Source organism: Stegostoma tigrinum, chromosome 25, assembly GCF_030684315.1.
Source record: "Stegostoma tigrinum isolate sSteTig4 chromosome 25, sSteTig4.hap1, whole genome shotgun sequence".
Lineage (NCBI taxonomy): Eukaryota > Metazoa > Chordata > Chondrichthyes > Orectolobiformes > Stegostomatidae > Stegostoma > Stegostoma tigrinum.
The window spans coordinates 48,142,166-48,160,504 of NC_081378.1; the positions used below are offsets into that span (position 1 = coordinate 48,142,166).

At 43.2% G+C, this 18,339-nt stretch overlaps 1 protein-coding gene across 1 annotated transcript in view; it reads left to right on the top strand.

The window, feature by feature from the left end:
* lrmp (lymphoid-restricted membrane protein) overlaps positions 1 to 18,339 on the top strand; it is a 153,502-nt gene that overhangs the window by 42,224 nt on the left and 92,939 nt on the right. The window contains exons 10-15 of the mRNA XM_059654704.1: positions 902 to 958; positions 2,940 to 2,999; positions 3,080 to 3,141; positions 3,221 to 3,323; positions 9,350 to 9,481; positions 13,905 to 14,006. Coding sequence (XP_059510687.1) covers positions 902 to 958; positions 2,940 to 2,999; positions 3,080 to 3,141; positions 3,221 to 3,323; positions 9,350 to 9,481; positions 13,905 to 14,006 — 516 coding nt within the window. The remainder of the gene's footprint in view (positions 1 to 901; positions 959 to 2,939; positions 3,000 to 3,079; positions 3,142 to 3,220; positions 3,324 to 9,349; positions 9,482 to 13,904; positions 14,007 to 18,339) is intronic.

Consider the following 18,339-nt stretch of genomic DNA (forward strand, 5'->3'; position numbering starts at 1 on the left):
ATTTGAAGCTTAAAAGATGTACTTTCACTTCTGTGGTTGATCATCAGAAGTACTTTTTTAAAGCAGTGTACACAAGTGAGAGCAGTTTATGCAGGTTTCAAGCTAAATATGGCAATTAAATTAATATTGTGCGTGTCGTACAATCATTGACTCATAGAATTGTGCAGCACCGAAACAATCTCTTCAGTCCAACCTGTCCATTTCTCTAAACCATTCTTATTCATGTATCCACCTGGGTGTCTCTTAAATGTTGTAATTGTGCCATCCTCTGTGGAAAAAGTTGCCTTTCAAGTCCCTTTTTAAATTTATTTCTTCTCACCTTAGACTTGTGCCCTCTACATAGAAACACAGAGGATAGGAGCGGGAGGCAGTCATTTGGCTGTTTGAGCCTCCTCTGCCATTCATCACAATCATGGGTGATCATCCAACTCAATAGCCTAATCCTGCTTTCTCCCGTAATCTTTGACCCCATTCACCCCAAGTGTTATATCTAGCCACCTGTTGAATACATTCAATGTTTTGCCATCGACCACTTCCTGCGGTAATGAATTCCACAGGCTCACCACTCTTTGGGTGATGAAATGTTTCCTCATCTCTGTCCTAAATCGTCTATCCCAAATCCTCATACTGCGACCCCTGGTTCTAGACACACCCACCATTGTGAATGTCCTCCCTGCAACCACAATGTCTAGCTCGGGTCTAGTTTTGGACTTGCCCACCGTGGCAGGCGATAAAGACCTTGGCTATTCACCTGATCCAAACCCCTCATGATTTTATAAAAAAAACTTCTATAAAGTCACTCCCTAGCGTCAGTCCTCCAGGGAGATAAAGCCCCTTAGCTGTTCTCAGCTGAAACACTTTTCGAAAACCTTTTAATCTATTCTCCTCCTTCCTTCCTCAGATGCGGTTAACTGATCTTGATAATCTAATGCACAACAAGGATGCGGCTTTGCTCAAGGTCTGTATTATTTTTATGTAAAATGCAATCTCTCTTGGGTCAAGCAGGTGTCATATTGATCAGAGCGGCTCTTCTGACTTTCTGAAATGACCTAGAATCTGGGGTATCCAGGTTTACTTTGAATGCAACGTTCATCTCCATTATGTTGTTTTTGTAAGCAGTCCTTGCCAGAAATAAACTATCTGTTTATTTTTCCTGTTTACCTAACTCCCCACCCCGGTCTTAAACCACACTTCCCCACCTGTCATCCTGCTCAAGTGTGAGAAATAACAAAGTGTGAAGCTGATGAAGGGTCTAGGCCTGAAACATCAGCTTTTGTGCTCCTAAGATGCTGCTTGGCTTGCTGTGTTCATCCAGCTTCACACTGTTATCTCGGATTCTCCAGCATCTGCAGTTCCCGTTATCCCTGATCCTGCTCAAATGTTTCTGTTTTGGACTTCCCACCCCAATAAGGGTGATTAATTTACATGACTCATTCAAACCAGTTGTTGGGGTGGCTCAGGGTCCTGAGGGGCTCACTGTGTGCGCTACTATTTCAGCCAAAGACTAGGGCTAGAATGTGGACCTGCATGTCATGCTCAGAGCAGTCTCCTGAAGTTTTGGCATACACTTCCAGTTGTAATTCAACATGACCCATTCAGACAGCTGGCATGGGGTAGCAACATCGTGATTCATCTTATCCTGAAAGGTTTCCTCATGTTGTTAAACTTTGCCCTCCTAAATTTTTTTTTCCTTTTTGCATAAAACAGTAATGCTGTTGATGGCAATCATGCAGGAGGTCCCAGAGTGGGGAAATTGTCCCTTTTTTTGCAATACTTGCACATGCATCGGAAAAAGGAATGTCAAGAGAATTGATGTTGTTTTTGTCCTTGACCAGCCACTTTGTTTCTGTCGCCGAGTCTTAAAAAGAACAGTCACTTGCTAGTATGGACCTCGGATATTGCTGTAAACAGATGTGCTATGGAAACTTTCTAACCTGAGTCATTGGTAGTGATGAAAGCATTTCAAAGGGAGCAACACTATGAAAGTGGGAAAGCTGATTGCTTGTTAAATCAAGAACCAAAAACAGAAGTTGCTGGAAAAGCTCAGGGTCTGGCAGCATCTGTGAGGAGAAAATTGAGTTAGTTTCGGGTCAGGTGACCGTTCCTCTCCACACAGTCACATCCACTCTGGTAGATTTGTTGCATTGTAAGAAAGTGCGTTAGAAATATTGTCTCACACTTACTGCCATGCATTTTGAAAAAAAGCACAATCTTTGCGTGTTTCTTTTGCCTATAGAGGACAGGTTCCTGTATGACTATATGTAGCTTCTATAAAGATATTTGAGCCCAACTGATCTTAGGTTGGTATTTAGGGTAATTCTTAGCACACTTGGGGTATTCTAAAAGTATGCAAAGTCAAAACCAGCATTTATCACTGTGCTGAGTTACAGAAGCACAGGCTGGTAGATTACTTCTATACTCTGCCTTTGTGAATGGCTGTACCATGATGGACCCTGCCAGAGACTGGGTCATATGGCCTTGTGAACCTTGCATTGCACTGGAGCTGAAATTCTTGTACTGCATTACTCATTCATGTGGTTAACAGCCCCTAGCATCCTCTCGGAGGTGAATATCACTCATGATGCTGCTGCGTCATAGCAGCACAAGAAGGCCAGCTTCACCTAATGCTCGAATGTTTGTGATAGTCACGGAGGGCAATTGTCTTCTGGTACATTCTCCAGGACAGCACCTCCAACTAATTGGCCAAGCCTTGACGCCACATCTGTTATTTTCAAAGAATAAGGAAAACTGTATTCTGGCTAAACATCTTGCGATTTTTGTCTGTCTGAATATACCTTAACATCTGAAAGTGAGTGAAAATTGGGATCTATGTAGTGCAAGATTCAATATTATTCCTTCTCCACGTGTGTATTTTCTAGGTAGGGAATGGAAAAAAGGATACGTTTATTTGTAATTTTAAGTGTCTTCTTTCATTACAGAGGGATAATCATATTGAGGAACTAAAGAATTCCATTGTTGAATATTCCTTGGTGGTAGAGGTATGATTTTATTTCTAATAACAAAAAAAAAAGAAGAAACCACCCCCTTGCCTAAATACCTGCCTTGAATATCCTTTCAGGCCTTGAGAATGGAGAAGACGGAATTAGAAAATCAACTGCTAACACAACAGGAGTTAGCTTCGTGAGTAATGATCCTGAACAACAACTTAATTGCATTGAGATGCTAGCAACTCACTTATATTGTCTCTAACTGTTTGTAGTGAGTGCATTAAGTTGCCGGACATCTCCCAAGATGGAGACGACCTAACCAAGAGGCCAAGCTCCTTGCAGTCAGAGCTTTTAAATGCTCAATGTGTTTTTGAGGTGAGATCCTTGAAGAACTCCTCTAATCTTACTGGTCTTTCGGGATTTTTGGCATCACTAGCAAGGCCAGCATTTGTCATGTTCATCTTTGCACTTGAGCAAAGAACAATACAGCACAGGAACAGGCCCTTCAGCCCTTCAAGCCTGCACTGCCACATTTTGCCCTTCCACTCTTATAAAATTGTCTTCATTGCAGGATCCATGACCGTCTGTTCCCTTGCTATTCATCCAGGCACTTCTTCAACAATGCTATTGTGTCTACTTCCTCCTCCACCTCTGGCAGTGTTCCAGGCACCCATCACCCTTTGTGTGGAAAAACTTGCCTTGCGCATTATTTTGCAACCTTGTACCTTTGCAACCCCACCCCCTCGTACCTTGAACCTGTGTCCCCTAGTAATTTGACCTCTCCACCCTGGGGAAAAGCCTCATATTTTCCACACTGCCCATGCCCAACCTCCTGCGTTTCAGTGAAAACAAATCCAATCTACCCAACCATTCTCTGCAGCTAAACTCCCCCTATACCAGCCAACATCCTGGTCAACCTTTTTTGTACCCTCTCCTAAGCGTCCACATGCTTCCAGTAGTGGTGTGACCAGAACTGTACAAAATATTCCAAGTGTGGCCTAACTGAAGTTCGATGAAGCTGCAGCATAAATTGCTTATCCTTGTACTCCCTGCTCCTCCCAATGAAGACAAGCATGCCATAGGCCTCCTTTTTTTTGCCCCACTACCTTTATCTATCTGCACTGCTAACATCAGTGATCTATGGACCTGCACACTCGGCTCCCTCTGCATATCAATACTCCAAAGGGTTCTGCCATTCACTGTATAATTTCCACCTGTAGCTGACCTTCCAAAATGCATCATCTCTCACTTGTCCAGATTAAACTCCATCTGCTATTTTTCTGCCCATGCCACCATCTGATCCATATCCTGCTGTATCCTCTGATAATCTTCCTCACTGTCTGCAACTCCACCTTTCTTTGTATCGTCCATAAATTTACTAATTAGATCGGCCACATTTTCCTCCAAATCGTTTATGTAGACCATAAACAGCAGAGGTCCCAGAACTGATCCCTGTGGAACGCCACTAGTCACAGCCCTCCATTCCAAAAAGCATCCTCCAACTGCTACCCTCTGTCTCCTCTGACCTAAGCTGGCTCTGTATCCATCTTGCCAGCTCACCCTGACACCATGTGACTTCACCTTTATGTACCAGTCTGCCATAAGGGACTTTGCCGAAAGGCTTTACTGAAGTCCATGTAGACAACCTCAACCGCTTTCCCTCCATCTTCGTCACCACTTTAAACTCGATGAAGTTAGTGAGGCATGACCTCCCCTGCACAAAACCGTGTTTGTCATTAAGTCCATTTGTTTCAGAATGCGTATGGATTTTGTCCTTGAAAATCTTTACCAATAATTTTCCCTACCACTGACGTGAGGCTTACAAGCCTGTAATATCCCTGCTACCCTTCTTAAATAATGGGACAACATTAGCTATTCTCCAGTCTTCTGGGACCTCTCCTGTGGCCAAAGAGGATACAATGATGTCTGTCCATGCTCCAGCAATTTTTCTCTTGTCTCCTTCAGTAGTCTGGGATAGACCCCATCAGGACCCAAGGACTTATCTACCTTAACGTGTTTTAAGACAGATAACACCTCTTCCTTTATAATAGCAATTTGGCTTAAAAACTCGACACTCCCTTCCCTGAGATCATCCTCCACCAATTCCCTTTTTTGGTGAATATGGACATAAGTACTTTGTTTAGAACCTCACTCACCTCTTTAGGCTTGATGTGTAGATTCCCTCCTTTGTCCTTGAGTGGGCCAATCCTTTCCCTGGCTATCCTTTTGCTTTCTAGTTTTAAACAAAAAAACCTTTTGGATTCTTCTCAATCCTATTTGCTAACTACTTTCCATGAGCCCTTTTAGCCCTTCTAATTCCTTGTTTAATTCTTTACTATTTTTCTCACAGTTCAAGAGCTTCATCAGTTCCCATCCTCCTAGACATAATGCTTCCTTTTTCATTCTGTCCAAGATCATAACATCCCTGGTCATTCCAAGGTTCATGTAAGTTGCCATACCTATCCTTCATCCTCGCAGGAACATGTCACCCCTGAACTCTTTTCAACTGCCATTTGAAATACTCCCACATGTCCAACATAGATCTACCCTCAAACAGCCATGTCTAATCAACTTTCTCCACTTCCTGCTTGATATTCTTATAGTTCACCTTCTCTCTCCCATCCCTCCCACCTCACCATATTTAACACCTTCACCCGAAGACTGGTGTTATCCCTATCTTAAAACTCAGTGTTATGGTCACTACTCCTGAAATGCTTCCCCCACTGAAACTTCCTTCACCTGGCTAGGCTCATTTCCCAAAACCAGGTCTAATATAACCCCTTTATAACAAAGTGTGAAGCTGGATGGACACAGCAGGCCAAGCAGCATCTCACAAGCACAAAAGCTGACGTTTTGGGCCTGGACCCTTCTTCAGAGAGGGGGATGGGGAGAGGGTTCTGAAATAAATAGGGAGAGGGAGGAGGTGGACTGAAGATGGATGGTGGAGAGGAGAGTATAGGTGGGGAGGGGATAGGTCAGTATAACCCCTTCCCTGGCTGGACTATTACATACAATGTTAAGAAACCCTCCTGAGTGGCCCTTACAAATTCTGCTCCATCCAAGTCCCTAACACCTAGCGAGTCCTGGTCAACACAGAAGTTAAAATCGCCCACCGCAACAACACTGCTGTTTTTACATCTTTTCAAAATCATCTGCCCACACAATCTCTGCTCTATCTCCCACTGGCTGTTGGGAGAGTAGTAAACCCCTAGCATTGTGATTTCACTTTTCCTGTTCTTGAGCCCTACACACCAGTCTCACTGCACAAGTCCTCTGATGTATCCTCTCTCAATACAGCTACATGATACTCCTTTACCTGTATTGCAACTCCCCCACCCATTTTACCTCCCTTTCTATCACACTGGAAACTTTTCAAACCTGGGACATTTGAACTGAGAGGCTTACCTGACCTAGGGTAGCCAGGTGGCTCACTGGTTAGACTGCTGCCTCACAGCTTTAGGTACTTGCGTTCAATTCCAGCCTTGGGTGACTGTCTGTGAGGGATTTGTATGTTCTGTCCCTGTCTGCATGGGTTTTTGTCTGGTGTCCACACCCCACCCACTCCACCCACAGTCCGAAGACGTGCAGGTTAGGTGGATTGGCCATGCTAAATAGTGACCAGGAATGTGCAGGCAAGGTGGATTCGGCAAGAGAAATGCAGGGTTACAGGGATAGGGTTGGGGAGTAGGTCTGGATGCGATGCTCTTTGGAGGGTAGCCGTGGACACGATGGTCCGAATGGCCTGCTTCCACACTGTAGGTTTCTATGATCCCAAAGGGCAGTTAAAAGTTGACCACGTGGCTGTGGTGCTGGAGTCACACAAAGGCCAGACTAGGGAAGGACGGCAGATTTCCTCCTGAATGTCGTGAACCAGATGGGCTTTTACAACACTCAGCACGGCTGAGACTAGGCTACGTTTAATTCCAGATATTAACTTCAAATCACACTATCTGCCCTTGTAGTATTCAAGTCAATGCCCCAGTACATTAGCCTGGAGTTCTAGATTACTATCCCAGTGATGTTAATTACAGTAAGTAAGTAGATAAATAGTTGAATGTTATTGTTTATCACAGGGCCATTGGAATACAAAAGTAGGGATGGTAATGCTTCAGTTATTCATTACAACCTTGTGTCAAACATGGTCAAAAGAGCTGAATTCCAGAGGTGAGGAGATAGTGTCTCCTTTGACATAATGGCCATTTTTGATGGAGAGTCTGTAGCAACATTGGAATCAATGGGAAGTAGAGGGAAATTGGAGTCATACCTAACACATAGGAAGATGGTTGTGGTTGTTGGAGGTTAGCCATCCCAGCTCCAAGACCCCTCTACAGGAGATCCTCCGGGTAGTGTCCTATGCCCAACCATCTTCAGTTACTATATCAATGACCTTCTCTCCGTCATGAGGTCAGAAGTGGGGAAATTTGCTGCTGATTATACAATGTTCAGCACCGTTCGTGACTCCTTAGGTACTGAGGCAGTCCATGTCCAAATGCAACAATATCCAGGCTTAGGCTGCCTTGTGGCAAGTAACATTCGTGCCACACATCTCCAATAAGAGACAATCTGACCACCAGGTTTCATAGTGCTACCATCAGTGAATCTTCACTGTCATCATCCATTAATATATCTCCTGACTCCCCAAAGCCTTTCCACCATTGACAGTATATGAATCAAGAGTATGGAGAATTGCTCTCACTTGCCTAGGTGAGTGCAGTCCCAGCAACACTTGAAGCTTCACACCATCTAGGACAAAGCAGCCTGCTTGATTGGTACCACATCCATTCTCCCCACCGCAGACGGTCAGTGGCTGGAGTGTCTACTATCTACAAGATGCACTGCAGAAATTTGCCAAGATCATTAGACAGCTCCTTCCAAACATAGGACCACACTTCCATCTAGAAGGACAAAGACAGCACATACATACAAATCACCACCTGGAAGTTCCCCTCTAAGGGCCTCACCATCCTGATTTGGAAATGTGTTGTTGTTCCTTCAGTGTGGCTGGGTCAAAATCCTGGAGCTCCCTCCCAAACAGCATTGTATGTGTGCCTGCTGCACATGGGAAAAGGACAGTTCAAGGCAACTCTCCTCCACCTTTTCAAGGGCAACGAGGAACAGGCAATAAATTCTGGACCAGCCAGAGATGCCCATCTCATGATTAAATTAAAGGCCTTGGTGAGACTACATCTCAAAGTATGGTTCACCTTATTTTGAAAAGATGTAATTGCTTTGGAAGTAGTTTTTTTCTTCATTCACCTGAGATGTTTCCATTTATAGGAAACACAGAAATAGGTGTCACTGTTTGAAATCCGGGATCGCCCATTTCCGACAGACAAAGTGAAATATTTCTGAGGGTTTAGAGTCTTTGGAGCTCTGACCGTGAGAATCAGTGAATGCAAAATTCTTGTATATTTTTAAGGCAGAGGTCACTAGATTTTTAAGAAGGAGTGAAACTTCATCAGGGATAGATGGGAATGCAGATTTGAGATTATAACCAGATCAGCTATTGTCATGATGAATGGCAGACCACATTCAAGGGCCTGACTGGCTGACTATGCTCCTAATTGTCATGTTTGTTTTTGAGAGATCCACTGGGCCACTGCCACCACGTCTGATTTTGTTTCAATTTGGAATATGCTGCCTAAAATAGTGTTGGCAACAGATTCAAATATGACTTTCTAAAGGAACTGAGCCAATACTTGGAAAAGGAATCATTTACAGAGCTTTGGGGCTGAGTCAGCAGGAATAGAGGCAAACAGTTGCTGGTACAAATGGGCCTACGTGATATTCCAAGGATGTTGCTGGATTGCACAATTGTTCTTGTACAGTATTATAGTAGAGGAAACATGTTAAGGGAATCTGTCACAGTCTCTCCTTTACTAGGTTTTAAAAGATGAAGATATTGTTGCAAAGGTTCCTGACGTGAGCAGCGGGGAGTTTCTGCTCATGATTCTTATGACAAGAGCCAGTGGTCTCTTCCATATAATTTATAGTGCATTTCGTATCAAAGCTTGTTTTCTGCCTCTACTGTCTGTAAACATTGATCATTTTCAGTTGGTTTATTTTAAATTAGCTGTATAATGTGCAGACTTGTTTTAATATATGAAGATCAAACTTTGTTAACATGCTTATAAGCAGCTTTTGAATTGAGGCTATGCTGACTAGTTGTGTCTGGATGTACTGACCTTAAACATTGCTGAAAGGTGAATCAAAGTCATCTTGAGTCCAGGCAAGCTTCGGTTTTGTGTCTCTTCTTTCATGATGTTTGATTCTGGGTGTTTCAGTACAGGAAAATAAGTACACTGACCTATTTGAAAGCTTGCATTGCATTGTACTGGGGATGTCACATCTGAAATAAAATTCCAATTATTGACAGTGTTTTGTGCAACTTTCTTTCAAAGGTGGACAGTTCTGAATGGTCGACGGTCTCTGAACGCACCTTTGAGACCCTGGATAAGGAGGTCTTAATGCTAATGCAAGGCCCAAGGACAGAGGAGGCTACTATTCGATTCAAAACGATCACAACTCGGATGGTAAGATTTTCCCCTGTAGAAATGCGAAATACTGCAGATGCTGGCATCCTGAAGTAAGGATGAAAAATGCTCAAAGTTTTCAGCAGGTCTTGTGGATATCAGGCCCAGGGAGATGGGGTTAGGTGTGGGTTTGGGACACATCAACTCCCGTCACTGGGGCCTAGAGCTCTGTGCAGTTCAGGGCCCGGAACTGGGAGCCAGGAGCAGTGCCGAACTGGATGATCCTGGCTTTTTCTTTTGGAGACAAAGATGTCTTATGGGTTTTTCCTCAAAGTTGGAGTTACGTGGAGTTTTTAGTGGAGTGAATCTCACCGCGAGCTCAAGTCGCCACGTTAATTGATGTTTGAGCTCTCCTGATGAGAAGCGAGTCCGATTTCCACACCATCTTACACTCATTTTTCTAGAGCTGCTCGCTGCTCCCCTGAGATCCAGTGCCATTTTTTTAGAACCCCTCAATAATTCACATCGCTCAGAGCCTGGTACCATACTGCCCAGAGTTAACATTTTAGGACAGAACAGAAGTTCACTGACCTGAAATGTTAAGTCAAATGTTTCTCTTCACAGAAGCTGCCTGACCTACTGAACATTTTCCAGTCTTTGCCGTTTTTAATTTTATTTGAAGCTTTCCTTGTTTGGTGTAGTTTAATGTTGTGAAGGCTGAGGGTGGTTGTGACTGGTGCCCACAATAGTGTTCTTCCTTTGCAATAGGGGTTTTGGGATTAATGCAATCTCTTACAGACCTGAGCACTAAAGTGCAAACTTTAATATGATTATGTGAAACAACTGTAAAACCCCCAAGAACTTTCTTTTTTTAAGTATTTCTCTCACACTTTTCAGCCAACAAATCTCTCAAAATATTGCTTGAAAGGCAGATGTGGTGACCAACATTCACATGTCAAACTATACGTTGGATTAAATGACCCGGAGTTGTTCTTTTTCATGGTGTTGTTTTGAGGTTTAAATTATTGGGTAGACACCAGGGAGTGCGTATGTTGCTGCTGTTCAAATTTTGGCCTTTTGTTCACTCAAGGGGCAAGGATGTTGCTGCTGGGACGGCACTTATTGCCCGTCCCAAGTTGTCCTTGAGAAGATGGTGGTGAGCTGCCTTCCTAAACTGCAGTAGGTTGACTGACAAAATAGTGCAAGATGTCTTTTATTTGGAACCGTGCAGCTTTCTGGAACCTGATGTGTTAAAACTGGCCTTTGGTTATAAACCTCAGCTGAAATCATGACCACCCTGACACTGCAGCACTCCCTCAGTGCATACACTGTCCAGATTTCACGCTGGTCATTGCAATGAGCCATTCCTGACTCAGTACCGTGTGCACTCTCAGCTTGATAACACATGCTGCGCTGTTGAAGCAAGCCTTTGCTCATCTCTCTGGTCCCATTCACATCATAGAACATAGAACAATACAGCGCAGAACTTTGGGTCTGGTGACCCTCCTTCAGAATGAAAAGTCACTAAGAAATGGTGGTGTTTATGCTTATGATATCCAACTGCAACTTCTGGATGACTCAATATAGCATCTTGTGGATTTGCCACAATATCACCTTGAAGGAGCTTTTAGATTGTCTTTGCAACATAGTTATCACAAACCGGAAAACTTCCTTCTAAGATGTAGATCACAATTTCGAGCAATTTATGATCAGTTCAGTGGTGAAGCTGTCAGTCACGCAGCATGGAAATAGACCCTTCTGCCCAATCATTTCATTCTGAACATAACCCCAAACTAAGTTAGTCCCACCTGCCCCCTGTCAAATTGTACTTGAGTGCACTGATTCTAAAGTTATGCATTTAACATTTAGTTGCATAAAGTGGGGTTTTCTAGGTCATCTCAATGTTCCAAGTTGTCTTCAGTGTAGCTGCCTCTTCAGGCATCCCTGTGATTAATGCCATTATCTTGTGCTAAAGGAATGCCATGGTTATACATTTTATTAGCCCTACCATCTAGAGAAGAGATGGAGAAAAGGAACATTTAGATAAAAGATTACAGGCTTGACTATTGCTCCTACCTTCTAATCTCCTTCAGAGTGAATTAATTCGAGACTCTACCTACCTCCAATTCTCACCAATTGCTGTTCATTCATTGCTCGTCCACATTTGTAAGCGATTTACAAAAGTCTCTGCTTTAAATCCTGCATCATCCTACTTAAAACACCCCAGAGGCCTTGGCCTGCCTGAGCTTTTGAATTCCCTCCCTAACTCTGCAAGTTTACCTGTCTTCTTTCACTTAAGATGCCCCTTAGAATCTGAGCTTTCCATTATCTGTTCTGAAAGCTGTTTGATTTTGGTGTAAAAATTTGTCTGAAAACTTTCCTGTGAGATGATTGCAGACTAATAGCAAAGTTAACAGGCTGTGGGATTCAAGGAAATTTGGCAAATTGGATCCCAAAGTGGCTGAGTAGCAGAAAGCAGAGAATGATGGTTGGAATAACATGGTGTAGAGCTGGTTGAACACAGCAGGCCAAGCAGCATCAATGATGGTTGGAAGGTGTTTTTCCATCTGGAAGTCTGTCTGGTGGGGTCCCGTAGAGGTCACTATTGGGACCATAGCTGTTTGTGGTTTTGATGGGGGTGGAGGGGGCATAAATTTAAGATAAGGAGCAGAAAGTTTAGCGGTGACATGATGAAAACCTTTTGACCCAAAATCTGAAACTGTATGTGTGATAGAGGCATTAAGAAGTATGTAGGCATACAGTTGTGATGCCGGAGCATTTGAGACTGTGGGTCAAGTGCTGGAAAATGGGAAGGGTGAGGTGTTTTGTTTTTGACCAGTATGGACATAATGGACCAAAGGACACTCTTTTTGTTGTGCTGTTAGTTTGCTGTCAAAGGCACTATGTAACTGCAACAGAGATAGTAAGAACTGCCGATGCTGGGGTAAGAGAACACCACGTGGAGCTGGGGGAACGCAGCAGGCCAGCAGCATCAGAGGAGCAGGTAGGTTGATGTTTCGGTTTGGGACCCTTTTTCAGAAATGCTGGCCTGAAAGTCAACTTTCCTGCTCCTCTGCTACCTGGCCTGGTGCGTTCCACTAGCTCCACACTATTACCTATGTAACTGCAAGTTGTTGGCAGGTAATTTGTAAAAGAACATTAGGTATACTTTCTGTTTTGAGTTGTTTGTAGGATCAGCACATGGGTTAAACAACTTTGTGCTGTGTTTGGAATGTAATGCATCTGTGAGTCTAAGGCAAGGATGCCTTCTTAGATAAATGAACCGATAACAATTTCTCAGACTCTCTCATCCATGTCTTTTGGTTGACTCGGTAGGTGTTTGTCAGATGACGTGGCACACGTAGCAGAATTATGCAAAGAATTGAAAAGACCAAATAACCATGGTATCAGATTGTTTTATCATTTCCAATCAATCAAGTTATCTTGCTGTCCTCCCGTTGTTTGATGTCATTTTCATGCACTGTTTCTACGTTATGTTTTAGTGGCTGGTTGCACAAAATATAGGGATCAAAGATAAAATGAGTATCGGCATTCTAATTACCACTTTGTTCTGCTTTCACTGGAATTGAGATGTGTGATGCATCTGACCCCACTTCTGGCTTTGTCATATTCTGTTTGACTTAAAGATCTGATACCATGTTGTATAATTCTCCAACGGAGAATTAAACAATATCTCCTTCCCATTTATTGTCACTTGATTACCCCACTATGAACATCCTAGGAGTTACCATTGACCAGAAAGTAAGCTGGGGCAGCCGTAGAGTAGGCCAGAGGGGGGGAATTCTGTGATGAATAACTCACCACCTTACACTATGCTCTGTACTTGCTTGGATAAGTGCAGTTTCACTCCAAGGAGCTGTCCCTATTGTCACCCAATTCACTCTGTCTTCAGTGACATGCAGTATCCGTTTGCAAGATACTACTCTAGCAATTCACAAGTCTTCCCTCAATTGTACCATCCAAATCCAGAAACCCCTCCCTTACTCTGGGCAAGGGCCACAAATGTCAAGCCACACAACATTCTGCCCTGGAACTATATCACTGTCACTTCACTTTGCTGAGTCAAATGAAATGCTTTCCAAACCCCACTGTGGCTGACCCATGTCAAATAGACTGCACCAGTTCAAGAAGGCACCTCTAGGGAAATTGGGGATGGGTAATAAACGCTAGTCCAGTCAGTGGCACCCACATTCCACAGTGACTAAATGAAGTTGATGCATGTGTCTGTAATTGATTTAAATTAATAAGATAAATTAGGGCAAAAAAATTAATTCAATCATTTGTACCTTCACATACATGTTCTTCATGTAAATCATCTTCCACTAATTATTTGTGCTTTTACAATAAGATAAAGCAAAAGTGAATATAATGTTGGATTTTTCTGACCACTAAAGGCAAGTGAAATCCGTCCCTTTTCAGCAGCTGTCTCTTTAAATGTTTAAACATCACTTTATTTTTATAGACAAAGGAGCTCTCTGGAGAAATTGAGACGCTGGTGACGTGGTTGAAACAAATAGGTGAACTGAAAATAAACTGTGAAGGTCTGAGTGAAGCTAAGCTTGAGGTAAGTCTCGCACTATAATTCGGGTCCCCTCTTGCAAATGAGGTTTTCGGCCTTTGAAGTGGTTGGGAGTGTTACATACTTGCAATCTGTTTTAATTTCAAAGCAAATTGAGTTGAACCAACTCTACCTCTGATCATATGGAAAAGATTGCTTTGTAACCACCTAAAAACTCTGTACAATCAGCAACCTTTGAACTTGAGCTGTGCATGAACACTTCCTTATTAGAGTCCCTACGGTGTGGAAGCTGGCCATTCGGCCCATCAAGTCCTGACCTTCCAAAGACCACCCCATGCAGATCCACCCCCACCCCTTTACTTGCAACCCTGCATTTCCCAAGGTCAATCCACCTAGTCTGCACATTCCCTTGATGCTATGGTATATTTAGCACGGCCAATCCACCTAACCTGCACAGCTTTGGACTGAGAGGAAACCGGAGCACACTGAAGAAATCCACGCAGACACTGGGAGAATGTGTAATCTCCCCACGGACAGCCACCCGAGGTTGGAATCTAACCTGGGTCCCTGAAAGCAATGCTAACTGCTGAGCCACCATCATGCCCTGATGTTGCAGTATTGCTGTTTAAATCTGTCTTTTTGGAGTTCTGCATATGGCTTTTGAAAATCCTGGACCAAGCTAACATTAAATTCTCAATTGCGGTCTGCACGTTGGTCAGAGATTCTGAAACACTGGTTCCGACTTTTTTTGCATGACAAATTGTGTTTCCCTTAGTTAAACAAGAACAAAGAAAATTACAGCACAGGAACAGGCCCTTCAGCCCTCCGACCCTGTGCCGATTAAGATCCTCTGTCTCAGCCTATCATCTATTTTCTAAGGGTCTGTATTGCTTTGCTCCCTGCCCATCCATGTACCTGTCCAGATACGTCTTAAAAGATACTAACGTGCCTGCGTCTACCGCCTCCGCTGGCAATGCGTTCCAGGAACCCACCACCCTCCGCATAAAGAACTTTCCACGCATATCTCCCTTAAACTTTCCTCCTCTCACTTTGAACTCATGACCCCTAATAATTGAGTCCCCCACTCTGGGGGGGGGGGTGGGGGCGAAGCTTCTTGCTATTCACCTTGCCTATACCCCTCATGATTTTGTAGACCTCAATCAGGACCCCCTCAATCTCTCTTTCTAATGAAAACAATCCTAATCTACTCAACCTTTCTTCATCGCTAGTACCCTCCATACCAGGCAACATCCTGGTGAACATTCTCTGCTCCCTCTCCAAAGCATCCACATCCTTTTGGTAATGTGGCGACCAGAACTGTACACCGCACTCTAAATGTGGCCGAACCAAAGTCTTATACAACTGTAACATGACCTGCCAACTCTTGTATTCAGTACCCCGTCCGATGAAGGAAAGCATGCGGTATGCCTTGACCACTCTATTGACCTGCGTTGCCACCTTCAGGGAACAATGGACCTGAACACCCAGATCTTCCTGTACATCAATTTTCTCAGGACTTTTCCATTTACTGTATAGTTCTCTCTTGAATTAGATCTTCCAAAATGCATCACCTCGCATTTGCCTGGATTGAACTCCATCTATCATTTATTTGCCCGACTCTCCATTCTGTCTATATTCTGCTGTAATCTGTAACAACAGTTGTACCAATTGGCAGAAACTGAGGGATTTCCCAGTAAATGTTTAAAAGTCTAGCAACCTCCAAAGAATTACACTGAGCAGGTGATGTTTTAAGCGGGAAGGAATGTGAGTGGCTAATAACTTTAAAGTTAACACAACATCTACACATAGTTTGCTGTCCAGCCGTGTCAACATTGTGTTGGGTCATAGTCGTGCAGAGTAGTATAGCACAGAAAAACACTTTTTTTTGTTTTAGTCCAACTCTTCCATGTTGGACAGTTATCCTAAATTAATACAGTGCCATTTGCCAGCATTTGATCCATAAATCTCTCAGCCCTGCCTATTCATGTACCCATCCAGATGCCTTTTAACTGTTATAATTGTGCCAGCCTCCTCCACCCACTGTGTGGAAAAAGCTGCCCCTTAGGTCCCTCTTACGTATTTTTCCTTTCACCTTAAGCCAATGCCCTGTAGTTTTGGACTCTCCTACCCAACGGTAAAGAACATGGCTGTTCTCTGACAGTAGTAACTTTGAGTATGGTAAAGTATGTCGAGTGAAAGCTCCACAGTCACTTCAGATCATATTTGATTGCCTCCACGTTGAGGGGTAATTTTTTTTTCTAGCGAGGTCATCCCATAATGGCAAGCAGATTCCCCGATCCAACTTATTGGCTTACACACAGGCCATTCTCTGTCGGCATCTTTTGGCTGAAACCTGTTACCTCTCGTTCTTTGGTTGTCCATGACTCTGTTAGCACAGGTGTCTCATTTACAAGTGCATTTGGGTAAACTTTAGATTGTCAAATGTCCATTTGCAGCCTGTGGTTAGCTGATGTTTCTGTAGTGACTATAAATATAACCTGATTGCAGAAGTGTTCCTCCCACTTGCACATTGCAATCATCACATTTAAAGTCACATAGTAACTGATTGCATGATATGGGCAGGCAGGGTTGGCTTGGAATCCCCCTTTCCCCCTTAAGCATGCCTTAGTTTCTCTTGTCTCTAGAAATGTGTGGGCGTGCTGTATGATAGAGGTCTTTAAAATGGTAAAAGATCTGTAGATACAGAGAAGCTACTTCCCTTGGAAGAACCAGACAGCCGGGCAGAATTTTTCAAAATTAGAGTTAGATCGTTCAAGAGTGAATTTAGGAAGTGTGATTTCACTTAGAGTATAGCAACTCTCCCCTTCCAAAAAGGTACTACATGCTGGGGCCAAATTAAATTGTCAAAACAGAGATAAATAGGCTTTTGTTCAGTAATGATGCCAAGCTATACGGATCAAAGTCCAGGAAATATAGTTGAGATACATTAACTCAGATCATGTCAGATTTGTATTTCACAATAGGCTTCACCGAGGAGGGGGGAAAATGGCTTATTCCTACTTCTGTAATTTAATCATAGAATGTATTCCTTCTGCCTGCTAAAAGTATGTGCTGTTATGGAAGCACTTGTGTTTAGTAGTAAAGAAGAGATGAGACAAACTGGGGCTTTTTCTTCCTTGGAGCAGAGGAGATTGAGAGGGGACATGATCAAGATGTATAAAATTTTGAGGGGCATAGACAGGAAGGAACATTTTCCCATTGATGGAGGGATCAATGACCAGGAGCTTGGTTTGAAAGTAAGTCGCAGGAGGTTTAGGTGGGGTGTTAAAACTTTTTTTTCCACTGAGATGGTGATGGGAATCTGAAACTCCCTTCCTGTAAGGATGGTAGAGTAGAAATCCTCATTACATTTAAGCATTTAGATGTGTACTTGCGATGCCAAGGCTGAGGACCAAGTGCTGGAAAATGGGATATGGCTATGATTGTGTTTTCTTGCCCCCTGTAACTCAATTAAATGTTTCCAGCAGCAAGCTTTTGAGAGATTTGAAATAACGGTTATTTATTCTCATGCCCTTACCCATGTTCTCGCATGTACACACTGTCACATAATCTGTCACAGATAAAGGTTGTAAATTATTGTCAATAGTTTCCAGTTTATGGTTTCGACGCCTGCAAGTCGGGTCAAGTCTCTTGATTGAAGTTGCCATCTTAATGTTAATGCAGAGGGTGTTGTAAATTGGCTTATTGTCATTGTCATTGGGCTGTGTAGTCTAATTTGAAGGGGATTGGTTCTCGGGTGAACTTTTAACTAGTTAGTTATTGCTCTGGCTGCCTGATATCGTGCAGTTCAATTTCTGAATAAAATTCATAGACTGTGCCGTTACACTCATGGCCTTGGTGGAGTCCCTGCAAACACTTCTTCTGTGCCTCTCCTACATAAGTAGTCATGTGTATGCTATGCCCAGTATCTGGGTTCTCGTTGAGTATCCACTCTAATTTGGAGTGGGGAAACCATTCACAATACAATAGAAATTTGATTAGAGTCCATTTGCTTCCCCTGTGCTGTAAACTGACTTTCAGAGTTCTCTGATTTCCAAAATGAAACAGGCTGTAAGTTCTTTAATCCTTTTTTTTTGTTGTTGGCCCATCATTAAGGAACATAGGAACAGGAGTAAGCCACTCAGTCAGTCAAGACTGCCTCACCAATAATGTGACCAGATCAGCAGTGATCTCAATGAATGGCAGAGCAGATGCAATGGGCTGAATGACCTACTTCTTTCTGACTTATGATCTTAGACAGCACCCTTCACCCTCACCAATTGAGAGCGGAGTCCCCTTCCCTGCATCTACCCAACTCCTCCCTGTAAGAAATTTAAGTTTCAGCAACTCTTGATCTCCTAACTCTAGAGTATAAAGG